At 43.1% G+C, this 27371-nt stretch overlaps 1 protein-coding gene and 1 long non-coding RNA gene across 4 annotated transcripts in view; both read left to right on the top strand.

Annotated features, from left to right (window-relative positions):
- RNF144B (ring finger protein 144B) overlaps positions 1-27371 on the top strand; it is a 185678-nt gene that overhangs the window by 138263 nt on the left and 20044 nt on the right. For all 3 annotated transcript variants that reach the window (XM_058732882.1, XM_058732883.1, XM_058732881.1), the window contains exons 3-4: positions 5038-5142; positions 18082-18142. In XM_058732882.1, the coding sequence (XP_058588865.1) occupies positions 5038-5142; positions 18082-18142 (166 nt within the window). The remainder of the gene's footprint in view (positions 1-5037; positions 5143-18081; positions 18143-27371) is intronic.
- Positions 10202-13081, top strand: LOC131513729 (uncharacterized). The gene is made up of 2 exons (XR_009262753.1): positions 10202-11107; positions 11336-13081. It is a non-coding gene; the product is annotated as an uncharacterized LOC131513729 (long non-coding RNA).

Raw genomic sequence — 27371 nt, 5'->3', positions numbered from 1 at the left:
AGGGGGCGGGGATGTACACACTATCCCTCCCTAAATGTGTCCGTCCACCAAGGGTTCTGTGCAGTTAGAGACCAGAGCATGGTATTAGATTAACGTGCTGATAGGCGAGCTAGGTGAAACTTTGTGGTGCCCGGGTCCGTGGGATACAGCGGGAGAGGACACTCATGGTGTGGGCTGGAATCTTTGGTGAATCTTCACTTGTCTGTGGAACTGTGGGATTCACTCAGACGTGTAGGGGTGGATCTTGCCTGTAGATCAAGATGGTGGCCAGATCCACGAGGGGTAAAGGGAACCTTGGGGGCCCGAGTCAGCCATGAGACCACAGCGTGTGTGGATTTGCCCTGGCTGAGCTGCTCTTGCCAGCTGGGAATGGAGCCCTTGCGGGTGGGGGCGGGGGGAGAAAAGGGGTCTTTGACCCTCACAGGCGGGGACAGGCTGACCTGTTTGCTCTCAGACCGGCCACACCAGGGAGCTGCCTTGGCCAGAGACCTTCAGTTGTCTGAGGAGGACTAGGGGGAGGCCTAGGAAGGGCTGCAGAGAGAGAAAGGAGAGGGAGGGAAGGATCCCTCTGAAGGGCAAGAGGACCAAACCCTCACCCTTTTGGGCCTGGGCATCAGGGTGGTTCCCCCTGGGGCTTCAGATCCTCACCCAGGAGTAACCTTGGCGGGAGGTGGTCAGTTCTGCAAGGAGTGCTACAGTCCAGCCACCAGAGAAAGTCCCCAGAACCGGGGGAGAGCCCTGACCCCGTCCTGGCAGAGGTTCCCCGGGAGGACCCCCAGATGTGGGGTGACCATCCAATGGAGGCCCGAGTCGCGGGTGGTGAAAGAACTCACCTGAGGCAGGACTAGGAGATAGAAGTTTGTAGAATACACTGTGAGGGAGCGGCAGGCAGGATAGCAGAGGAGGGGCTGTCTGCCTAGAAATGTCGTTTTTGTTTTTTAATGTGACTCCATGGTGGTAGTTTTCTTTTTTCTCTTTCTTTCTGCCTTCATTTACAGTCTAGATGCTTCAGCCAGAGGTCTTGAGGAAGAGAGGGAGGGTTTGAAGTTCAATTTTTAGTGAAAGGTAACGAAAGACATCTAACGAACTGAAGGCACTTGAAAATTCAATAAGAAACAATCACCGTGTCTTGTCCCTCTTTGCCTTTGACTAGAAATGCAGGCTCACAGTGATGGGGAGTCAGGTTCTGTCATCGCAACACTTGGCAGCTTATGGTACATACCTCCGTCTCAGACCAGTGTTTCTCAGAATTAAAAGGGCGTGTAGGGTATATACGTATATATTATACCCTGTAGCCAGTGTATACAGCTGTAACTTCTCTCCTAAAATCATGGTTCACGTGGTATTGTGGCCATGAGAGTCCTTGGTGGCAGCTTGAGAAGTCACTGGGTTTACATGTCGTGGTTGCCGTACCCAAGAACATGACATTAACAAATAGAATATCTGTTGCAGGGGTGCCTGGGTGCCTCAGTTAAGCGTCTGACTCTTGATCTTGCCTCAGGTCATGTTCTCACAGTTCGTGGGTTCAAGCCCCGCATTAGACTGTGTGCTGACAGTGGGGAGCCTGCTTGGGATTCTCTCCCTCCCTCTCTCTGCCCTGCCCCTGCTCACTTGCTCTCTCTCTCAAAATAAATAAACTTAAAAAATTAAAAAAAAGTCTGTTGTAAACTCTTGGGAAAGCTTATAGTTCAATTTTACAAGTTTGCAATATACATTGAAATGATTTTTTTTTTTTTTTTTTTTTTTGCCTGTACAGGCTCACATGGTCTATAGTTTGTATTTAACTCTAAGCTTTTTCAGTAGATGCAAATAGTTCTTTTTTAATTTTTTTAATGTTTAGTTTTGAGAAAGAGCATGAATGGAGGAGGGGCAGAGAGGGGGGGGATACAAAATCCGAAGCAGGCTCCAGGCTCTGAGCTGTCAGCACAGAGCCCAAAACAGGGCTCGAACCCACGAACTGGGAGATCATGACCTGAGCTAAGGTCGGATGCTTAACCAACTGAGCCACCCAGGTGCCCCTGGATGCAAATAGTTCTGAGGAGAGGCTTGAATAGAGGTATATATGATGTTCTGTTACAAATAGCTGTTCTGTTTATGGAGCTTCTGTACCACAGTGACTTAACTGGTTTTCTGAAGGGAGTGGAGAAAGGGTAATCTCAGAAGGCCAAAGGATTAACATTTCCCCAGAAAGCTTCCGCTAGAAAGTCTAAGATCATCTGGAGGTAGATATAAAACCAAATACCCTGCAATTTAAGAATTTTCAAAGGGTTCCCATATACAGTATTACAGGTTTGTGTTTGTGTGTACGAGGGTTTTAAGCCCTGTGAAGTAACCATAACAGGTATTGTTGTTGCTTGTTTTTCAATTAAGAGAAGCGAGTCTGGGGAGCAGTTTAAGTAACTTTCCTCTTGTCACCTGATGGAGTGGAACCATGGCTAGGGCCCAGATATTCTGACAGGCGTTCACGGCACAGTTCACTCTGTTTTCTCAGATACCTCCCCCCTGAGCCTAGAGACCGTACATTTTCAGAGTCTCTCTGCTCAAATGTCAAGGGGCAGCTGTGGGTATCAGGGTGGTCACACTGGAGTCTGTGTGGCACAGGGATGGCAGAGAGGTCCTTAGGAGCAGAGCCGGTGGACAGGCCTTCGCATCGTTGATTCACTCGTCCCTTGGTGTGACCCTCCTTTCTGTGAGCCAGCTTTGCTGCTCCTCTCGAGTTTGGCCTGTGCACTGAAATTCTTCCCCGCATTTCCTTGCTCTGGCTCTCCTGTGTTTCCCCTTCTTCTTGGTACAAGAGACCATGTTTAACACAGTAACTCCTAGAGCAAATGATCATTCACCGTTGTCTCCAACAAGAAAGTAAGAGCTAAAATACAGTACCTATATGCAGTCCACTGCCGGAGGAACTCCTTAGAAGGACCCCTGTTCCCAGATGTCTTTATTCTCCAGTTCATACCAAATCATCTTTTCTTTTCCAATTCATACTGAGCATCTCTCCATGTCTTTAAACACCATTTGAAAACATTTTTCATGATTCCTCAGTATTCCATTGTATGAATTTAGCATAGTTTATAAAGTGGTGATCATTTATAATTGGGTTCAGAATGGGTTCAGTATTACAGCATCAGTATTCTGACCATAGAATTTATTTAATATTAAGCTTTTTAAAATTTTTTTACTTTGTTTTTTTTTTTAATGTTTATTTTTGAGAGAGACAGAGCACGAGTAGGGGAGGGGCAGAGAGAGAGGGAGACACAGAATCTGAAGCAGGCTCCAGGCTCTGAGCTGTCAGCACAGAGTCCAACACGGGGCTCGAACTCATGAACCACGAGATCATGACCTGAGCCAAAATCAGACGCTTAACTGACTGAGCTACCTAGGTGCCCCTATTAAGCTTTTTTTTTTTTTTTTTTTAATGTTTACTTATTTTGAGAGAGAGAGAGAGAGTATGCCTGTGAGCGGGGGAAGGGAAGACGGAGGCCTGGGGCGGTGCACAGAGAGAGAGAATCCCAAGCAGGCTTCGCACTGTCAGCACGGAGCCCAACATGGGGCTCAAACTCACGAACCCTGAGATCATGACCTGAGCTGAAATCAAGAGTCGGATGCCTAGAAGACTGAGCCACCCAGGTGCCCCAGTAGTTAAGCTTTTATAAAAGGTTGGTGCAATAGCAATATTTGTAATGAGGCAGGTTGATACATAAGTGTATAAATTTGAAAAATCTGAACTCAGTTTTAAATGATCACCACTTTATAAGAATCATTAATTCATCGACTAGCTTATGTATTTTTTCGGTGTTGTCCTCCAACATGTGTGCTTGACCTTTCGTCATGCACACAGAGCTCACCAATTATGAGCAAAATTGAGGAGATCAACTTCTGGATTTCCTAAGAGTTCCGTCTTCTGGAATGGTGGCCCTCAATCTCCTGTGGGTGTGTTGGGCTGGGTTGGGAGGGAGAAGGGGGGAGTCGGAGGTTTCCCTAATGCTGCCAGCCCCTCTCCTGCCTTCTCAGTCTGACCCCGTCTTCATCCACTACCCACAATCCAGGTACAACAGGCAGTGAGAAGACTAAGTTTGTTCTTGGTATTATCCCTCTTCTTTCTGGATTTCTTTTTTCAATCCAGTTTCTTCTTTCCCCAGGTTCTACTCAAACCTCCTCACCAAAGCATCCACCAAAGCCCATAGTTTTGGGAAGGTCTCATTCTCCCAAATTGTCTTTGACATTATATTTCCCAGGTGTATTTGCTATTATGAATGTTCCTACATAAGTCAGTGCCTTAATCTTACAATTGACCCTTGAACCACACAGGGGTTAGGGGCCCCAACACCCCTCCCATGCAGTTGAAAATCCACATATAACTTTTGACTCCCCCAAAACTTGCCTACTGTTGACTAGAAGCCTTACCGATAAACGGTTGATTAGCACGTTTTATATGTTATATGTATTATATGCTGTATTCTTGCAATAAAGTAAGCTACAGAAAATATTAAGAAAATCATAAGAGAAAATACATTTGCAGTACTGTACCATATTTATTAAAAAAAAAACCTACATATCAGTGGACCCATGCAGTTCAAACCTGTGTTGTTCAAGGATCAGCTGTATTTTGATTCTGTCTGGCTCTCTCTGCATGAGAGTCACAGGGTTCTACTTTGGGGCAAAGGACTACTAGGTAAGAACGGAATTAGGAAGTCATAGAAGTTAAAAAAGAGAAAAAGTAAAAAGAAGGCATTTGCCATTAGTGCAAAAGAGTGGTTCTTCTTTGCCAAACCTGTGGGGGATAAAATGTGTGAGCTTACAGGAGTTTGACCTGTGGCCTTGAATAAACTCGATATTGAGGTCATACATAATTAATCGCCTGTCTTGCCTTCTTTCCAAAGTGATGGCTCTTACTGTTCACACTTGGGATAGCTGATGTTTCCTGAGTCCAAGAGCCCCAGGACTGCCAAGGAAGGAAGGAAGAGGCAGCAGCGGTTACATAACCTTGGTGCTACTGTAATGCGATGGGTAATTGTCTTTTTTCTTCTTAACTTCTAGTGCTTGAAGCAGTACCTGCAGCTGGCAATCCGAGAGGGATGCGGGTCTCCCATCTCTTGCCCCGACACGGTGTGCCTCGGCCGCGGGATCCTGCAGGAAGCGGAGGTACGGATGAGTGCCGTGCCCTTTCCCCTTTCCTGTTGACATTATTCCGTAGGATCTTGACTCTTTATGTACTTCCCCACCAGGGAGTCTAGACACAAAATACAGAGGCTAACTTTTTAAAGGAGTACTTGATTTCTGCATACCTATGGATCCTTCATATAAAGTGTTAAAGCTGTATCTCAGATCTGTTTATAAATGCCGTCTGAGTGTTGGAGAAGCTCTAGAATGGGCGAAGGTGCTAGAAACCACATTTACCAAATGTGTGCTATGGAGGCTGAGTAATGAGGAGTCTTGTGATCTTTAATACTTTAAAGATAAACAGATGACAGATTTCAACCAGTTATAGACATTAGAAATAGTGCCATCCTACAAAGGTAGACTGAGTCGGACGATTTCCACAGGAGTTTTGTTTGATCTTTGTCGGGCATCAGAAATGTCTTTTTTGAGTGAGTTCTTCCCCCATTTTCTTAAGACTGTGATCTGTCTCTTTGCTTCGTTTCTTCAATCCCTGATCATTAGCTTGCCCTTGAATCTGCTTTTAATCTTCAAGTCCTGCTCACTTTAAATCAGAGGATAACCAGCTCTTGCCCATTTTGGGGAAATTTGTAAGCCTGGGAAAGAGGGCCCAAGAAACAGAGGAAATCAGTTATTCGTTCGGCAAACACTGTGCATCAGGTGCTCTTCTGGAATCATTCGTAGCTGGTATATCATCCAGTCCCTTCACCAAACTTAGGAAATGGGAGCCCAGAGGGTTTAAGTAATTTTCCCAAGAGTGCGTATCTAAAAAGTAGAAGAGCTAGAATTCTAATCCAGTTCTTTCTGGCTACCATAACTATTTGGCTTTAAGAGTGGAATGGGGTAGGGGCGCCTGGGTGGCTCAGTCGGTTAAGCGTCCGACTTTGGCTCAGGTCATGATCTCATGGTTCATGGGTTCAAGCCCCACGTCGGGCTCTGTGCTGACAGCTCAGAGCCTGGAGCCTGCTTCGGATTCTGTGTGTGTGTGTGTGTGTGTGTGTGTGTGTGTGTGTGTGTGTGTGTGTCTCTCTCTCTCTGCCCCTCCCATGCTCGTGCTCTGTCTCTCCCTGTCTCTCGAAAATAAACAAACATTGAAAAAAAAAAAGTGGAATGAGGTAGGTAGATGATATGATAAAGGACTTGGAGACTCAGTGGTATGTATATGTGTATGTGGAAATATATACGTATATGTGTGTGGATATGTATGCGTGTGTGGATATGCTTTGTTTACAAATACATATTCTGTTGCATACATATCCTTTGATCTGTAAGCTAAACAGTCCAAAAGATGTTAATAGACCCTTTGTAATCATTCTGCATCTGGGTCTCCCATGTTTGGCTTATAGACTATCACTGAGGTGGTGCAAGTAAGCTTGACATGGTTTTTAGGGAAAAATGAAAAGAATACATAATGGTTTAGAAGTGACTCATTTTAGGAAAACCATGAAATAATTGAATTTTTTGATAAAAAAGTAATCTTGAATACATAATCCTGAGGTGAGAAATATTGGTTACTTTTGTTTGAGGAAGGGGTGGAAGGAAATTAAAGTGGAGAAAGATTGAGTTAGCTACCAAGGATACTATTGATTTGTACAACTTGGAAATGGGTTTTAAAATAAGCCTTGGGGGTTCAGGAGCATCGTTCTATGCACAGTCCTTCTAGAAAAGATGCTTCCTCTTTGATTTACTTCTCTGATACTCTCATCAGTGAGCAGTGTTTCCTAAGCATGCAGTGACCTGTGTCAGGTCAGGATAGAGACGCGAGTAAGGCCGGCCCAGCGTTGCTCTCCTGAAGCTTCTGATCTAGCAGAGTGGCAATTAACCTGGTGACAAGTAAGATAGTTCTAGTAAGTCAAATGCCTGACATGAAGCAGGCAGCAAGAGCTGTGTCTCATAGGAAATCCTAGTTAATTTATGTATGCAGAGTCTATTAAAAATAAGTGGAACGAATAGTTTGATGAAGTTTCAAAGGCATTTGAAATGAGCCACATTCCTGTGTTCTGGACCTTGAGCTCTCCAATCCAGTAGCTGCTAGCTCCATGTGGCTGCTTACATTAAAATTAATTAAAATTAAATAAACTTAAAAATTCATTCCTTTGGTTGCACTAGTCATGTTTCAGGTGCTCAGTAGTAACCACACGTGGCTCATGGTGGCCCGATTAGACACCACAGAATACAGCATCTCCACCATTGTGGAAAGTTCGGTGGCATGGCGGGTTCTAGACTTTTAAATGGATGGTAACCACTAGCCACAGATACTTGGGTTATCAAATGTTAGAGCCCATGTGTTTAGGCGAGTGAGTGAAGACGGTCCGTGGTTTGTCTTGCCGTTCTCTAGAACAGAGTTCGACTTTTCTGATTTTCTTAGTATAGAATTTTCTTTTCACACTCCCCTGCAGTTCTCACCCCTGTCTTATTTCTTACCCTTTTCCTGTTGTACATCCTCATTCACACTTCCCTGGTACTCTGTGTACCCAGTTTGACTCTCAAAACGGTTTTAACTTTTAGGCTGTATGGAAACCAAACAAACCCATAGTGTCTCTTAGAAATTACCAAAGGCTATTTGACAAAAAACAGAACAAAAACATCCTCCGAACTAAAAACTATGGTTATTTCTTCAATTCCTTAAAGTCTGTTTCCCATTAGGTGAGCAAGAAGGCACCCAAGGCATTAAAGGACCGTTTCTGTACCCACTTGCTGAAGAGCCTGACTAAAGATAGGCACGGATGTGTAGTAATCAAAGTTCCTAACCAACTGGCCACTTGTGTTTTCCCGCAGAGTAAAATATTGTGGGGGTAGTAGTGACGGTCTCTAATTTTGAATTGAGACATGAATAGGGTATTATGTTAGAGATATTTGGTAGCTTTATCAGTTTATATGGGGCCACTTGTTTTTAAAAATTAATTTTCAATTCATTGATTAATTTGGAGAGTGTGAGCAGGGGAGAGAGAGAGAGAGAGAGAGAGAGAGAGAGAGAGAGAATATTTTAAGCAGGCTCCATGCCCAATGCAGAGCCCAACGTGGGACTCCATCTCAACTGTGGGATCATGACCTGATCCAAAATCGAGAGCTGGATGTTTAACCCAGGCATCCCTGGGACCACTCCTTTCAAAGCAGATACCACATACACGTGAACTTGGGCTGGACCATCTTCCTTTCTGGCTTCCTTTATATCAAGCTTTCTCTTACATAGTTATTATAATAGATAGCTCTTAATCCACATATGGTCAAGTATATCACAATGGCATCACCCAACTCATTGCTTGACTGGATTCTGTCTCTATAACTACTTACTGTGCCTTTAAAAAAGTGTTTAATCATACAGGTAACGTGGAGACATACTTTGCATGTTAAAAATAATGATGGTTAAGACTCGAGTTCCCTTGGTGCTGCTGCTGTTTATGTTACCATGTGCGTGGTTCTTCATCATCCATTGTCTTCTAAGATGCATGGTAGCGTAACATTTCTTTACCTTCAGGGGACGTCAGCAATTTAGGCTCTTTTCTCCAAATGCTTTCCAGTGTAGATCTCACTCACATGGTTGTCTGTGCTCCTGGCGTCCGCCTCCTGTTCGCTGTGGGTCCTGCCTGCCTTCCTACCGCTTCCTATGAGCTCAGCTGTGGCTCTGCCCTTGCACTTTTGTTTATCAGGAGTGGCTTCATTAGCAAGACACTTAATGCCCCATCCAAGTACCCTTGGCTTATGGAGGAAACAGTAGAAAAGGCATCTTTGCTTGCATGTCACGCAAGTTGGTGGGAGGTGGTGGCTACAGGTCACCCCGCTGGGGGCCCCGGACGAGTAAAACTTGGCCTTCCTTGCACCATCAGGTACTTCCGGCCGTGGCAGGGCTCTCCTCATGTACTTGACCCAGGAATCGTGCGCAACATGGACTTACGAGAGGTGGGGCGCAGATTGTTTGCTCATAGCTCTACTTCAGGCAAGACCTCCCCTGGGAGTTAGTAGCCCTGTTCTAACGGCGATGACTAATGGAGCCCTTCCCTCACAGTGGAAGGGAAATAGCACCCGCCACTTGCTGGGGGAGCCCGAGCCGTGTGTCTGGGGCCTGTAAACTTGGAGTGGTGAGCACATACCTACCATTACATGGCCTGAGTGATGGAGCTTCCTCTCTCTGCCAGCTGGCAGTGGAGGGCCGAGAACAGCTTCTCAACAACCAGCCCTCCCCCTAGCTCCTGGGGCATTGAAATGACCCGTCTGCATTTGGCTGCTAGAGCCCCCACATGCACCAGAGCAAGGATGCACCAAGAATGGGGGCTGCAGAATTTCTACAGGAGGAGCTTTAGGGTGGGGCACCGTGGAGGACCAGGAGAGAGGAACGGGGGGCAGTGACGTGCTAAGGAATTTGAAGCTACGTTTGCAAAATAAATACGGTTTTTACTCCTGTTGCATGTTTATTGGGGTGGTTTCGGTAAAGGTTGCTGGAATTAGAGCGATCCATGTGTTCCCCACAAAGTCCCCGTCGGCACAGCCCCCACTTGCCATCTCTTCTCACACTCTTCCTTCGTATCATCAGTGCGAGGTGGGGCAGAGAGGGAGGAGGAGGACGCCCAGGCAGGCAGCCAGAGCCCTGTTGCTGCGGTTGAAAGATCTGCACGGGAAGGGACCAAAGTGTGTCTGTCATAACCTTTGGCTGCGATGCATGTTAGCCCGAGAAGAGTCGAAACTTGGGGTGGCGACAGATAAAGAAATCTGCTATGCCGGCGTTAATAGATATTCTTGAGATTCCCAGTTGAATCTTATTTCAGAATGTATTTAAGGCTTTGCTTTAAAACTGCGTATAGGGGCGCCTGGGTGGCTCAGTCGGTTAAGCGTCCGACTTCGGCTCAGGTCATGATCTCGCAGTTCGTGAGTTCAAGCCCCGCGTCGGGCTCTGTGCTGACAGCTCGGAGCCTGGAGCCTGTTTCGGATTCTGTGTCTCCCTCTCTCTCTCTCTGACCCTCCCCTGTTCATGCTCTGTCTCTGTCTCAAAAATAAATAAACGTTAAAAAAAAAAAAATTAAAAAAAATAAAAATAAAAAAATAAAACTGCGTATAAATGGGGGTGCCTGGGTGGCTTAGTCGGTTGAGCATCTGATTTCCGCGCAGGTCGTGATCTCGTGGTTTGTGGGTTCGAGCCCCACATCGGGCTCTGTGCTGACAGGGCGGAGCCTGCTTAGGATTCTCTGTCTGTCTGTCTCTCTCTCTCTCTCTCTCTCTCTCTCTTTCTCTCTGCCCCTCCCCGACTTGTACTCTCTCTCTTTCTCAAAAATAAACATTAAAAAAAAATTTAAAAACGATTATAAATGGAGAATAACGTTTCTGATTCTGAGCTTTTCCTTTAAAGGCGGCTATAAGAAGAATAAGCAGCAACGGGTTGAATGTGCCATGTGGATGTGCTCATGGGCGTATCCCTTTTACCCACAGAGCAGGCAGGCGGGGGAGAGAGGCAGGGGATGGTGTGGGAAGGTGCACAGAAGCCTCTGTAGACAGGTGAATGAAGAGTAGCAAAGGCAGCCCTCTTGAGGGAATCGTGAGGATAATTCTGGCCCTGGAGTTCTAGCTTCCGCCATCTTTTCCACGTCCCCAGAGGGCCCTGCCTTCTGGTTTCTCAGACAGTTATACCCTCTTGTTTTTTCCAGCAGGTTCCATATCTTGTATGTAGGGAAGGAGATGTGAGCTTGGTTAGTACACTCGATGGATGTGCCATTTTTCCTTTTTGGGTAGAAAGTGCAGTTCTTATTTTCTGGGTTGAGATAAGAAACATTGGTAATTTTTGTGTAAGTGTGATAAGGCACTTATCCATAAAACTGGGACTGTTTTTTTTTTTTTTTTTTTGCTGGTATTTTTGCAAGTCATAGCCCCTCAAAAATTGCCAAGGCCTTGACATGCTATAATGATCTCCTCGTGGTCAATTCCATCTTCAAATATACTGGTCCCTTGTATTCTTTGTTGGGTCTCTTTGATTTTTTTTTTTTTTTAACGTTTATTTATTTTTGAGACAGAGAGAGACAGAGCATGAATGGAGGAGGGTCAGAGAGAGGGAGACACAGAATCTGAAACAGGCTCCGGGCTCTGAGCTGTCAGCACAGGGGCCCGATGCAGGGCTCAAACTCACGGACCGCGAGATCGTGACCTGAGCCGAAGTCGGCGCTCAACCGACTGAGCCACCCAGGCACCCCAGGTCTCTTTGATTTTTTAAAGCAACTGTAGCAGAAATATGATTTGAAAGGCCAAACCCAAGTAAAGACTAGGCTTTTCTTTTTTCTTTTTCTCTTCTCACCTGGCTTTCTAGACCTTGATGAGAGGTACTTACATGAAGCCCACCCCTAGCTTCGATGTTGGAACCATTTCATTTTCCTGACTAAAAGACAATATGTATTTTAATCATATATAGTATTTTATTTGCAAGATATTGAACAATTGTCAGTATTATGGGAATACACCGCTTTCGGCATAAATGTTTCTCTGGCAAACAGGCTCCACTCTCTGCCCCCCTTTTTCTTCTTTGGTTTTTGTAGGGCTAATGTCGGTGTAGGTGGTGATGTCTGCTCAAATATTATAATCATAGTTAATATAGTAAACGAGGGGGTGCCTCACCTTTAATTTCTTCTCAGTTGCGAATGTTAGGTCTATCCAGTTAACCTTCATGTGTAACATTTCTAGCACGCCCCCCCCCCCCCCCCCCCCCAGCGTGTATGTATATCCTGAGAGCCCTGGTTACGCTCGGCTACAGTTGGAGTGGAAAGGAAAAGTGAAGACTTTCAGCAAAGTAGGACCTGAATCCTCAGGTTAATTTTTACCAGAAAAAAAAGATAGAGATTATGGGCAATTAGTGGCTTTTGTTCTTATTGTTCTGATGTTACTGCTTTTGTTCTGTTAAAATGAAACTGAACTTATTTTATCTTTGAATTAAATTTTCTTTCTTTTTGGAAAGAATTTCTAGAATGATGAGGATGAGAAAAAGTGGTTTTTCATAGGAGGAGAGAAGTTTTTCTTTTTTATTGAACAGGCAGATTAATATAAATTTCAAAGGAGAAATAGCAAAAAAAAAATCACTTTAAATCAAGATAATAATTTTTTAGTAATTGATCTGAGGCAATCGTCCTGTTGGTAGTTGAGAAGATACTTAGGAACGTTTGTTTCTACGGCTTGAATGTGGGTCTGGTTATTAGTGGATTAGAACCCACTGAATAAAAAAAATATCAGTAGTCCATACTGACCTGAATAAATAAATGAATAATAAATGGGAGAGAAGGGACTGATCTTTCTTTGTTTTTTTTTAAATTAATTAATTTTTAAGTTTACATCCAAGTTAGTTAGTATATAGTGCAACAATGGTTTCAGGAATAGATTCCCTAGTGCCCCTTACCCATTCAGCCCATCACCCCGGCCATAACCCCTCCAGCAACCCTCTTTGTTCTCTATATTTAAGAGTCTCTTATGTTTTGTCCCCCTCCCTGTTTTTACATTATTTTTCTTTCCCTTTCCTTGTGTTCATCTGCTTTGTATATTAGATTCCTCATATGAGGGAAATCATATGATATGTCTTTCTCCAATTTCGCTCAGCATAATGCCCTCCGGTTCCAACCACGTAGTTGCAGATGGCAAGATTTCATTCTTTTTGATTGCTGAGTAATACTCCAGTGTGTGTGTGTGTGTGTGCCCACGTGCGCACGCGTGTATATGTGTACACACACACACACCACATCTTCTTTATCCATTCATCTATTGATGGACATTTGGGCTCTTTCCATACTTTGGCTATTGTCGATAGTGCTGCTGTAAACATTGGGGTGCATGTGTCCCTCAGAAACAGCACACCTGTATCCCTTGGATAAATACCTACTGGTGGGTCGTTTTTTGAGGAACCTCCGTACTGTTTTCCAGAGTGGCTGCACCAGCTTGCATTCCTACCAACAATGCAAAAGAGATCCTCTTTCTCCACATCCTTGCCAACATCTGTTGTTGCCTGAGTTGTTAATGTTCGCCATTCTGACAGGTGTGAGGTGGTATCTCATTGTGGTTTTGATTTGTATTTCCCTGATGATGCATGATGTTGAGAATTTTTTCGTGTGTCTGTTGGCCATCTGGATGTCTTCTTTGGGGAAGTAAGGGACAGCTCTTTCTTTCAGTAGAAATTCTAATTTCTGAAATTTCTTTTAGTAGAATTCTAATTAACAAATACAGAATGAAGGGTAGAAATAGAAAATCATCATTAAGCAATTACCACAGTAATAACTGTTGTAGGCGAGAATTATCAATAGATACAACAATTAGTGGAGCAAAGGTACGATGAGAAAGAGGATATTTGCAGAATCTCAAAATGTATCCCTGCAAGAACCTTTGCTGATGACAAAGGGTGAAGACATTGGGTAGACACCACCTTGACCAAGCTAAAAAGTCAACACCGCCAGTAATGAGATGGGTGTCCTCCTGTACCTCCTGATGGCTCAACATCACTTCTGTGATATTCTTGCCAAAAATGCACAGCCTCAACCTAATCATGAGAATGCATCAGACAAACCCAAATCAGAGAACACTGTACAACATAACTAGCCTGGACTCTTCCAACATGTCAAACAAACAAAGACAAACTGAGGACTTGCCACACATTGGAGAAGGCTAAGGAGAGGCACAGCAATTAAATGCAATCCAGGATCTTGGACTGAAAAAAAAAAAAAGACATAAGTGGGACAGTTTTTGACCTTTGAATAAGACTTGCAGGTTGTTTGTTTTGTGTCAATGTAAGTTTCATTATTTTAATTATTAGCCATGGGACGCCTGGGTGGCTTAGTCGGTTAAAGTGTTCAACTCTTGATCTCTGCTCAGGTCATGATCTCACAGTTCATGAGTTCGAGCCCTGTGTTGGGCTCTGCGCTGCCCGAGTGCAGAGCCTGCTTGGGAATCTCTCTCCCCCTCTGTCGGTGCCCCTGCCTCTCGAGCATGCTTTCTCTCTCTCTCTCTCTCCATAAATAAATAAATAAATAAATACATACATACATACATACATACATACATACATACATACATGCATGCATGCCATGGTTATGTAAGGTGTTAACAGAAGGAAAAGTTGGGAGGATGGGATTTAGGAACTCTACCTAAGTTTTGCAATTCTTCGTGAGTCTAAAATTATTTCCAAAAAGAAAAGTTGAAAAGGAGCATTCTGATATGATTTTGAGCAATTTGGAATTTCTTTTTTGGCAGGAAGAGGAGACTGATATATCAAAAGACACCTGTTTATAATCTCTTCTGTTGGGGTTTCAGTTTTGCAATCAGTTTTAGAGTAATTGTGATTGTTTTGGGTTTTGTTTTGTTTTGTTTTTAAAGCAGTAGCCCTTTAACCTGTGACCTGATAGAGCCTTTAATAATTATCCTCACATATTTACTTCCAGGTAAAAAGCTTGAGCAATGGTGACTTTCTCCAAATGGCAGTGGAACCAGGATTTTAATTCTTTGGGCCATCTTTTTTTTTTTTTTTTTTTTTTTTAAACAAGGTCTGGCTTTCTCTGACCTAAAGCCATGGGTATAATAGAAACATTTCAGAAAACTAGTCTAATCTTAATATCCAACAAATTGTAAGATCAAGATGTGGATTTTTGTTCCCCAAGGAGCAGATTAAAAAAAACCTTGTGTGTCTGTATTGCCTTCTGAGTAATTTAAGTTCCTTGAGGGGACCTTCTGGGTCTCCTTTCCTCATCTGTATCCCTGGCTTCCAGCCAGTGCTATACTCTTCCTGGATCATGGAGCAGAATATGGAGAAAGTGCAACTCTAAGTGGTGGGGGACTGGGAAGAGAACGGTGTGATGGAACTAACTTTTTTTTTTTTAATCACAAATTTCAATAGAAAAAAATTAGATTTGCCTTACTAAGGCTTAATTCCATAAAAATCTTTGATCTCTGAAAAATGATAAATAGATTTAAAGTAGAGTAAGTAACCAAAAAAAAAACCCAAAAACAAATTAGAGACCTCTGACTTCCCCGTTGGCAGTAATGTGTCCCCTGATGACATTTATTTTTCTAATTTAAAATTAAACATCCATCTCTCCTGTTGTTGACTTTTTACTGCATTAATTTGTGTCACTTTTTCATTAGCATTTCATCTGTGTCTAAAATACTTCATCTCCTGTTTGCTTTGTCTTCCAGAAACTGTATTTGACCTTAGCTGTTACATAAATTGCATGTCATTGAAAAACAAACAAACAAACAAACAAACAATTTTTAAGAGTTGACTTTGAGGGGTTTGAAGAAGTTCTTCATCAGTCCAGAAACTATTTTAGATGGAGGTGAATTGAGTACAGGACTGTCCCATAGAATGAGATCTTTTTTGGGGGTGGGGGTTGAAAATAGAGACACAGATCCTCACCGAGGTCTGTTGGGTCCAGATGACAGCATCTCCAAGTCACCTTGGCCCGAAGTTGAAGTAATATTAGATTATTTGTCCTCTGCCTACAATGAATCAACAACTAAGGAACTAAATTCAGATTCCTGAATGCCTCTCATGCCTTTGGCTGCTTATGTCTTCTGTCCCCAGTTCAGAGGGTTTTTTTTTGTTTTTTTGTTTTTTTGTTTTTTGTTTTTGAGACACCTTTGTCTTTTAGGAAAGATGCCCAAGTGGTATGTATTCTAACAGAGGAAACAAAACTGGCTTCCAATGTAGTAAAAGTCTAACACCCATCATATAAAATTAACCATAATTTTTTTTACAGTGATTTCTCAGGAGCTTTATTTAAGGTGGCAGATGCAAATGCAACCTTCCCCCCTAGCTGGAGAAAAAAATTCTGTAATTAAATTAAATTAATGTTTTACCATACTTGGGATGGAGAAGACTGAACTTGCCTGTTTCGTGGTCCTTCATAGATTTTAGCTAACTTAGTTTAATTCATTTGCAAAGTAAACAAATTGATTTTTTGTGTGTGAGAAGGAGGATTAGATTCTGGATACCTTTTCAAAAATATTTGTTATGTACAATTTTAAACTGCCTCATTTTTTTTTTCACTCTTGTTTTCTTTTTTTTCTTTTTTTTTTTAATTTTTTTTTTTTTACATTTATTTTTGAGACAGAGAGAGACAGAGCATGAACGGGGGAGGGGCAGAGAGAGAGGGAGACACAGAACCGGAAGCAGGCTCCAGGCTCTGAGCCGTCAGCCCAGAGCCCGACGCGGGGCTCGAACTCACAGTCTGTGAGATCGTGACCTGAGCTGAAGTCGGACGCTTAAACGACTGAGCCACCCAGGCGCCCCATTCACTCTTGTTTTCTTAACGCAGCCTTCCTTTCATTAGTTGAACTAATGAATATCCATCTAGATATATTTTATACCAAAGAATATGCAGTATGTTAGAGTCAGAATTGCTAAGGCTAAGACTGTGTCCTGTATCAACTTGCCAAATGTTTAGAAGCCTAGTATCACATCTTTTGGTTTTCTCAGTTATGTATCTTTTTTTTTTTTTTTAAACATTTATTTATCTTTGAGACACAGAGAGACAGAGCATGAACAGGGGAGGGTCAGAGAGAGGGAGACACAGAATCTGAAACAGGCTCCAGGCTCTGAGCTGTCAGCACAGAGCCTGACGCGGGACTTGAACTCACAGCCCTCACGGACCACGAGATCATGACCTGAGCTGAAGTCGGCCGCTTAACCGACTGAGCCACCCAGGCGCCCCTCAGTTATATATCTTTTAAGCAACGTCAATAGAGTTGACGTCAATGGAACTATTATTTTTAGAATGCCAGTTTAAGAGCATTTGGCTTTTCCTGCATCTGACTTTGAAATGCAATTTAAGAAGATTAATCTGAAATGTCATTTGGCCAGGTATGAATCATTGTCATTTACCAGTAAACCTTTGAGTTCATATTGCCATCTGAAATGGAAATGGAGGAGTCTAGCCACAAGAAATAGCTGTAGCATTTTAGCATCTTTAGCATTTTCTTTCCTTTTTTAAACATGTTTATTTTTGGGAGAGAGAGAGAGAGAGAGCGAGCGAGCATGAGCGGGGGAGGGGCAGAGAGAGGGAGACAGAAGATCAGAAGCGGGCTCTGTGCTGACAGCAGCAAGCTTCATGTGGGGCTTGAACTCATGAACTGTGAGATCACGACCTGAGCTGAAGTTGGATGCTCAACCAACTGAACCACCCAGGCTCCCCTTTAGCATTTTCTGCCACAGCATGGATGGCAATCAATGAAACCAAGGGCCCCATGAAGTGATTTTTGCCTGAAGGAATGATTTTTATATTGCTTCAAAGGTTCTATTCCCCAGGAAACTAATGAGGTTTTTATAATTCCTGAGGCACTACCTACCTGATCCTAGTTTTTAGGAGTTCTAAAGCTAGGACTATAATCTTTTTTTTTTTTTTTTTAAACATTTATTTATTTTTGAGACAGAGAGAGACAGAGCATGAACGGGGGAGGGTCAGAGAGAGGGAGACACAGAATCTGAAACAGGCTCCAGGCTCTGAGCTGTCAGCACAGAGCCCGACGCGGGGCTCGAACTCACGGACCTCGAGATCGTGACCTGAGCTGAAGCTGGCCGCTTAACCGACTGAGCCACCCAGGCGCCCCTAGGACTATAATCTTTTAAACATTTCTTAAGTGAATGTGGAGGGGAAAGGAGCATCTTTTGTATACGTACACAAATAATTGAGGTGGTCCAAAAGCTTGGTTGTCTGGTCTTAGTAGCTCTTGACGGAAGAACGGAAGCTGACTGGTGGGTCCGGTCATGGGTGCTTTGAGTAGCGACTCCCATCCGTGGCAGAGGACCGGGGCAGATGTCGGAATTGCTCTTTGTGTTACCATGTGAACTGTGGGGAGAAAAAGCAGTCGGAGATCCACTGGTATAAAGTCAGCCAGATGAGGAGAGGTCCTAGAAGGCTGGAATTCTGGGCTCCACTGATGACAGAGACCTCATCTCTTTAATATCTCTGGTTTCAGATTGCCTGCTTGGTACCTGTGGACCAGTTTCAGCTTTATCAACGGTTAAAATTTGAACGAGGTATGTATGCATGCTCCTGTCTGTCCCGATGGTGGGTTGTGGCTTTACAATATGTCATCTGCGCACTAACCTGAAACCATCGTGTAAGGTCGGGGCGGCTGTGGGCTGTCAACAGAGCCACAAGGACACGCCAAAAGGGGAAAAACTGTAATTGCAACACAAAATTTCAGCTTTCTCAGCCAGAGGCAGAAAAAATGCGGACGAGCAGGAACTAGAAGCTTCCTTATTTTGGTTGCTTTATATTTTTAATTTGGCTCACGTGAAGAGAGGTTCTACAAGAGCTGGGATAGTTTCACAAAAGAACATGTTCCTTAAAATGGGTTTTACCACCCATTTACCCCTCCTGAAGATCACTTCAAAACATGAATCAACCCAAACATTTTTACTGCTGCTTGTGATACTCACCATTCATTCCTTTGATACTAGTAATCATAGTGTTGGCTGAGTGTGTCCTTCCCATGCGATCTACAATGCATCAGACTCGTTTTCTTTCTCACTTTGGCCTTGGGGTAATTGATAGGGCTTTTTTCTTTGTACTGTCTTTTTACCTGTAGGATTCATTCATTCATTCTCCTTTTGGCTTCTTGCAGATCTTTTTTAAGGAGCCCTTTCCCTGCTGTCACACCCTGTACATTTAAAAAAAAATTTTTTTATCGTTTATTTTTGAGAGATGGAGCACGAGCGGGGAGGGGCAGAGAGAGAGGGAGACACAGAATCTGAAGCAGGTTTCAGGCTCTGAGCTGTCAGCACAGAGCTCTACGTGGGGCTCGAGCTCACGAACCACGAGATCATGACATGAGCCGAAGTCAGTCACTCAACTGACTGAGCCACCCAGGTGCCCCGACACCCTGTACATTCTTGAACTAAATGGTCTGTTTTTCCGTATCTGAGAAATAGGAGAAAATTGCTTTTGGGTCTCACTGAGTACCCCAGATAAACTCTCATACAGCATGAACATACAGTTTTCTATTGATAACTTTTAAATCTGTGTCAGTAAAGTTTAGAGGTGAGGGTAGGGGGAAAGAGGTACGTTTATGTCTCTGGTGCCAGTAAGTTTGATAAACACAATTACCTTTACCTCATATAGTTTTTGCAGTCACCCTGACAGATGATTCTTACATGAGAAAAGAAGACCATGCAGAACATGAGGGGACAAGAGTAGATCAGCGGGGGAGTCATGGGATGGCTCTCACTACCTAGGACCAAGGTTTGGCCAGTTTCATAGGCTAATTTTTTTTTTTTTTTAGCAAGCCAAAAGCAGATTCATCTCTCCTGGGCAGATCATTTAACTACATTTTTAAGGCTGAAGTATTAAAATGGAAATTACTAAAACAATTTTTGGACTAGATTACTTGAATTACATTTTTGCCTCATAGGAAGATGCAGATAACGGGTGAGGAAATAGTTCAGATGTTGTTGAATGTGGAATCTGAACCAGCAAAGTCAGGTGAATTTTAGGTTTGATTCATGAAGACACAGCCCCGTGAATCAGTCCTGTGTGGATTCTCAGCCAGATGGAGAATTAATGATGGGGTACTTTACATCTCAGATCTAGCCATGCTGGCTGATTAATACAGCCCGGGGTGCTTATTGGGTGTGATGGCCAGAGATGATAATGTCAAACACCTGGCCTGCCATTCTCCCACTTTATCCCAGTATCCTCTGTTATAAATTACTGTGGGAACACAGACATTCCAACTATTCACCCCACACATGGATGTGGCTGTAGCCAGTGCAGTGATTTAAGGGCTCTCACCTGGAGAAAGTCAAAGAAGTTAGACTGCATTTTCAGTCTTCTTAACTGGTGAGCTCTGTCAGTCTCACTAGTCCTACTCAGTAACCGGGGCTCTGCCCATTGTTGGTATGCCCTTGGCCTATACGCACTTTCTCCTGCCCTGGACCTCCTCCTCACCTGCCTGCGGCCCCATCTGTCAGGGGCAGGCCTCATTCCTCATTGTTTACATTTTACAGACTACTTACTAGCTGAAGTGTCGTTTTGTAATTCATGAGACAAATTCTAAGAGTACTAGGAATTAAAACTTTGTGTGAGTTGGTTCTCACTGATGAATATAAGCTTTTAGTGTATTTAAAACATAGTGGCTAAGAGCCTCGGCTGGGAACGCAGGCCCTACGGCTTACCAGCTGCGTGACCTTGGACAAGATACTTAATTTGTGTACCTGGATTTCCTCGGCTGCAACATGCGGATGATGTTGGTTCCCCTCCCATGTGGTTGGGATGAGGACTAAATGAATTAAAACATGTAAAGCACTTCCTTGAGTACTTCGTCTCCGTGTTCAAAATGTCAACAGCTGTTGATAATAAAAATACTAATAATTTCAGAAGGGCACCTTTTACATTGATGCATATGCAGTGTTCTCGTCTTATTCCCCAAATGGGATAATCTTCACATTCTCTAGGAAATATCCCCATATTGAAATAGAGAATAGGGGCGCCTGGGTGGCTCAGTCGGTTAAGCGTCTGACTTGGGCTCAGGTCATGATCTCGCGGTCTGTGAGTTCGAGCCCCGCGTCGGGCTCTGTGCTGACAGCTCAGAGCCTGGAGCCTGTTTTGGATTCTGTGTCTCCCTCTCTCTCTGACCCTCCCCTGTTCATGCTCTGTCTCTCTCTGTCTCAAAAATAAATAAACGTTAAAAAAAAAAATTAAAAAAAAAATGAAATAGAGAATACGATTATCTTGTTGTTAGTGGGATTAGAACATGTGAAGTTAATTGGCCACATGGTGTGTGTGTGTGTGTGTGTGTGTGTACATACATTCTTGAGTTCGGACAAATTAATGACACACATGTGCCATTACAGTATCATACACAGCGTTTCACTGCCCTAAAATTCCTCTAGACTCCACTTACTCATCTTTTCCCACTACCCACTGGCTGCCACTGATCTTTTTTTTTTTTCACTTTTTCAACATTTATTTATTTTTGGGACAGAGAGAGACAGAGCATGAACGGGGGAGGGGCAGAGAGAGAGGGAGACACAGAATCGGAAACAGGCTCCAGGCTCCTAGCCATCAGCCCAGAGCCTGACGCGGGGCTCGAACTCACGGACCGCGAGATCGTGACCTGGCTGAAGTCGGAAGCTTAACCGACTGCGCCACCCAGGCGCCCCACCACTGATCTTTTTAATGTGCCCATAGTTTTGCCTTTTCTGGAATGTCCTACAGTTAGAATCATGCAATATGTAGCCTTCTCAGATTGGCATCTTTCACTGAGCAATACGCTCTTAAGTGCTACATCCATACTTGTGGTAGGAAAAGCCTTGCTGTGGGAGAGGTCCACATGGAAAACCATCGGCCAGGACTCTCGTTCTCCCCCAGAAAGCTTGGATAGATGTACTCACACTTTACTTTGTGATTGGGACTTTTTGATGTTCTTGTAGTGTTCAGCCCTACTTCTGATTGGCTTATTTATTCATCAGGTGTGTTAATATATTCGGTCCAGTTACAGTCAAGTTGGGGAGGCCTTAGAGCCAGTTTATAGGTAGTCTTGCATACCTTTGCTTTGATGCATTATAAATTGATCAAGCAGTTTTACTCATACATGGAATTTATTTTTTCTCACAAGTTCCAGGTGGATGTCCCATTACCCATCCCACGAATTGATAATGGATTTTATTATTCCTACTTTGTAGATGAAGAGAGTGAAAACTGGAGAGGTTGAGACTTGCCCAGCATCACATAGACTGTGTCTAAGCCTCCTCATCTATAGATTGTGTGTTGTGTTAATTGCATAATTTTTTACTAGGGTAATATGTATCTGCAAAACATAAAACTTACCATTTCATCCATTTTAGGTGTACAATTCAGTGGCATTAGGAACACACACAGTGTTGTGTAACCATCACTACCGTGTATTTATCACCCCAAGCAGAAACTGTAGTCATTAAATAATAACTTCGCATTTCCCTTTTTTCCCCGGCCCTTGGTAACTTGTAATCTGCTTGCTGTTCTGTAAACTTGCCTAGTGTAGATATTTCATTTAAGTGGAATCATACACTATATTCCTTTTGGGTCTGGCTTACTTCCCTTAGTATAATGTTTTGAAGGTTCAAAACATGGTGCTGTGTATCAGCACTTTTTATGGCTGAATAATATGCCACTGTATGGATATCACACATTTTGTTTATCCATTCATCTGTTATAGGACACTTGGATCGTTTTTACCTTTTGCCTGCTGTGAATAATGCTACAGGGAACACTGGGGACCAAGTATCTTTTTGAGTCCTAGCTTTCAGTTCTTATGGGTGTATACTTAGAAGTGGAATTGCTTGGTCATGTGCTGAATTCTGTATTTGGTGTTTGAGGAACTGCCCAAGCTCTGTCATTTAAATATAAATTTAATTGTATATTTTTACTATCATAAAGTATGGAACCACAATTACATTTGGAAGTATGTTAAATCTGGGAGTTTGGTTCAACTCCCTTGTTTTATAAGAAAGGAAACCAAAGTCCAGAGACATTTTGATCTGAGGTGATTTGGGAAGGCAGTTTTTATTTATTTATTTATTTATTTATTTATTTATTTATTTATTATTTATTTATTTATTTTAAAGTTTATTTATTTTGAGAGACAGAATGAGTGGAGGAGGCACAGAGAATCCCAAGCAGGCTCTGCACTGTTAGCACAGAGCCTGACGTGGAGCTCGAACTCATGAGCCATGAGATCGTGACTTGAGCCAAAGTTGGACAGATGCTTAACTGACTGAGCCACCCAGTTGCCCTAGTATCAATTCATGCACTTTTTCTTTATCCATCCATGATACAGAGTTATTAGAGAAAGGCATTCCAAGTAAGAGTAAGTTTAAATCAATACAGTGTTATGGAAGGGAATTTACTTGATTGGGATAATCTTTATCTAAATTGTATATCTTGTTTTTACTCAGTAGACTTCATATCTACCTCGGACTCAAGACTTACCAGCTAGGTCACTTTGGGGTCTATGCCACGAAAATATTTTATGTGGAACTGTTTACAAGGGGGTCTTGGGATGCTTTAAATACTGATGTGAATGATCTAAAGGGCTAACTTGTGGAAAGTAAAACTCACTGACTGGGCTCTCAGAGGTGTAGAGACTGCCATTGCTCTGGAAAAAGACTCAGGTTAGTGGTGGCCTTGTCTCTTAGTTATACACGTTTCCATTAGTTTTGCCCCATGCTTATTGCCTACCAAGTACTCAGTTTTTAGTCTGTCATCCCGTGTTTTAATTGTCTTCTGCTTTATGTTACATATATGGTTAACTTGCCTTTTATAGCTTTGTTTTCATCTGAGTCTTTGTGGGGAAAAAAATATTTTGAATAGGAACAAGCCTAAATCATCACTGTATACATAAAGCAGAGAAACAGCATTTGGCATAGATGGGTTATTCGATGAATCCACTTTCCTTCCATCTGTGACTTTCTGTTGGCTACTACTGTGTTTGTGGCTTTCCCTTTCCGTGTCAGTCTTCCAATATTAACAAAAAAAAGAGAATACTAAGTTTGGCATGTGTTAGTGATCACTGTTGTACTTTCTACTGGTCCTCAAAGCACGTGCCTGATGATTAATGCTAGAATTTTGTCTCTCGAGTCTGCTTGTCTGGAGTCTACGTTTTCAGAATATTTTTTTAAATTGGATTAAGATTTTCCATCTCTAGTCCTTAAGCACTCTTCCTATTTTTTGTGACCCCTTTTTACTTATTGTAATTGCACGTTGCTTCAATTCCCTCGTGGTTGATTGGTCTGTTCTTGGCTATTTGTATTTTCAGAGTGGCTGGAAACTCTTAGAAATGGTGCCAGCGGCACACTGTTCTCTGTTGGAAAAAGTAAAATAGGAATTTATTTTCCTGTTATCTGTTAATCCTACTGCCTTCACTCACGTATTTAATATCTACGTTTTTGTGGACTGAGAATCTCTTGTGTGCCAGGGTCACTTCCCGATGCTGCTGTAAGCCGCGGCCCCGTCTTTCTCCAAAGCCCATCTGTTCTCAGCATTTTTCACAAGCCTCCTTTCCACAATGCAACAAAAGTCTCAACATTGAAGATGGGGCTCTTTGAGTTTCATCTCGCTCCTTTATTTGTCTTTGGTGTAATGCTCCCCGCCCCTCCTTTGTGTTTAATCATTTAAGGTTTTATGTCACCAGGGCTCTGTGTGTAGTTATTTGGTTTCTCTTGGCATTTTTTTAAAATTATTTTTTAATGTTTTTTTTATTTTTTTATTTTTGAGAGAGACAGAGCACAAATGGGGCAGGGGCAGAGAGAGAGGGAGACGCAGAATCCGAAGCAGGCTCCAGGCTCTGAGCTGTCAGCGCAGAGCCCGACGCGGGGCTCGAACCCACAAACCACGAGATTGTGACCTGAGCCCAAGTCGGATGCCCGACGACTGAGCCACCCAGGCGCCCTGGTGTTTTTTGTTTGTTTTGTTTTTGTTAGGGCTGTGCAATACTTCCACGACCTTCCAAAACCTTCAGTTTTATTTTTCAACAGCTCCCGTCTCTTATTAGTCATCTTACTTTTCATAGTTTCTGACCCTAAGCCCATTCTTATCATGCATGTGCGTGCGTGTGCACACCTGTTCTCCCTTTGAGCCTGCTTTTTGGTGTTTTGTGGTAAATGTATGACTAAGTCTAGGGTTTCCTTACAAAGCTACCCTGTGCCTCCAGATGGTAACATTTTCTCCCCAGCGTTCTGCTTCCTCTCCTTTACCATCAACTCTTTCTTGCGGGTCAGTTCTAAATCTCAAACAGCGCCCTCTAGGGGGTTCAGCTTTCCTCTGAAAAACTAAAGTGTCCGTAAGAAGAGACCCTTATCACCAGATAGGGTGATTTTTTGAAAGGGGCCCCAAGTGACAGGCACAGTATGACGTCTTGCCTCTCCCTGTGTGCACTTCCACCCGCACCTGTAACAGCTGGAGTGTTGTGAAGAATGAGTCAGTGTTGTGTGTCTGTCACTGTGTGTGCTCAGTAAATTGTTGTTGTGGTTTTTGTTATTCGTCACTATTGCCACCCCATCTTACCTTTGTCCCAGGTTTCTAAACCAAACGAAAAGAGCATCTTCTGGAATCCAGATCTTACCTTGGACTGAGGGTATAGCACAATAATACGACTATTGTCCTCTTTTCATCTTAACCCGTATCTTTTTCAGCATGTTTCCATCCACATTGTCCTAGATTCTAAAGCATCGTATGGCACCATCATACAGTGTGCTGTTACTTGAATCATGAACCCACCTTCTCCAGCACCTCCAAGGAGATCATGACTTGCTGACCCAGAGCGTGCCAAGTGGCTGCTCTAAAGAGAAAACGTTCCCATGCTCATAGTGGAAATGGAAATCTATTTAACAGCATGGTTATGCGTTTACATAGAGAATGGTATTCTAGGAGGAAAAAAGGCCGGATCCCAGCATATACTCATGAACTGCGGGTTATGCACGCTCCTAGCTTGTGTGGGTCATAATGTAAGAGCGTCAGACTGGATAACCTCAGAAGTTGTTTCCAGGTCTGAAATTCTGTTGGTTCTCCTCAGCAATCTTGACAGAGGGCTGCTAAAGGCCACGTCTCTTTCACTTTATTTACTACGGCAGATGTTAATTCTGATCAGTTTAATTGCATTTTAACTGTCTACAGAAGACCTTTGTTCTTTGAGATATCAGAAAGCAAATTAACTTTGGCATAATTAAAAATGCAGAGGGTCATGAAAGTTAAACCAGTTTGGTTTATTTCAGCTGATAAATTAGCTTGGCTGTATGATGTTTCCTACCATAATATGAAATCATGGGATGTCTTTTCTGGCACAGTTTCACACTGGCAGAGGATGGCAGAAAACCCACTTATGTTAGTTAAGAGAATTTACAACAGAATAAAAACCAAGCTCTACCTATGTGATACTGATGGCTTCCAGTGGATCTCGAGATCAGGGTTTGAAAACTGAAAACAGTCGCTGGGGTCAGACATGCTCCTTAGGGCTCAAGGCAGTTTTATTCTCTTAAAATGTTTCTATTTCTCAAGAATTGTCAGAATACAGAAGTAGAGATAGCTTTACATAGCATTTCCTGCCTTGCCTAATTTCTATGAACAAGCAGTCTTAAGACCAAACAGTCATGCAACTTTACTTCAGTGATCAGTGTGAATTTTCTTAAGTAAATCCTGGCTCCAGTTGGTGAATTTGTCTGTCTCTGATGTATGTTACGTTTAATGACTGCTAAATCACGTTCATGGTAAAGTGTTGGGAATACCCCTAGCCCGTGTACAGGCCCCTGGGCTCTCTTTTTCTAGATTCCTGAACTTTTCCCCCATCTCAGAGCTACATGAAGCTTTCGTCACCGCGGATGCAGAAAAAATTAGCTGAATACGCATTAGTGCATTTTCCTCCAGCTTTGGAATGGCAATTTGAAGGGGGAAGAAATGAAATCTTACGTTTTTTTGGATGTGCGCATTTTGTTTATCTCCACGATAACTGTATCTCCTAGGCCAAGAGCCAGGAGTTAGAATCGAATTCACTCTAATAGTAATCAAAAGTGTTTTTAAAAATTTCGCATTAACCCCGTACAGCTCCCCTCCCTTCAGGCTCCTCTCAGGTCAACGGGGTGGAGTCAGGCGTGAGGGGGAGAAGCTCTTGTTCACGGACATGATTTGGCTTCCAACTGGTGTCCATCAGTCGGTTCCTCTTTGGCGTGGGGTTAGGATTGCTAATATGTGACTCCCCTTTAGTGGTTTTTCCTCTAGGAAAAAACCCATTTGTGGTACACTCTGTTACCTGACGGATAGGAAGCAAAATTGTGCTCTTAATAGCATATTGGAATTGTAATCATTCTTTTTTAAAAACGTTTATTTATTCTGAGAGAGAGAGTGTGTGCACACACGCATGTGAGCAGGGAAGGTGCAGAGAAAGAGGGAAAGAGAATCCCAAGCAGGCTCCGCACTTTCAGTGCCGAGGGGGGCTCGATCCCACGGACTGCGTGACCGTGACCTGAGCCGAGATCAAGAGTTGGACATTTAACCATCGGAGCCACTCAGGTGCCCCTGAAATTCTAATTCTTAAAAAATAAAAATTCCTCTCTTAGCCTCTGTGGATGTTTACCTGTAGCTGCTCTTCTAGGAGCTGGGCCGAAGCACAGTCGTTAGGGGAGATGCCGTGCTGTGCTCAGATACCTTTTCAGTGTAATCTGGCCAGACTTGCGGGTGGGAATCCCTGTTCTGCTGGGGGATGCTCTTCTCCCTGAGAGTCCAAGAAACCCTGTG

Source organism: Neofelis nebulosa, chromosome 6 (assembly GCF_028018385.1).
Source record: "Neofelis nebulosa isolate mNeoNeb1 chromosome 6, mNeoNeb1.pri, whole genome shotgun sequence".
NCBI lineage: Eukaryota > Metazoa > Chordata > Mammalia > Carnivora > Felidae > Neofelis > Neofelis nebulosa.
Note: the sequence above shows the minus strand (reverse complement) of the source record. Positions and strands in the feature narration are given on the sequence as shown.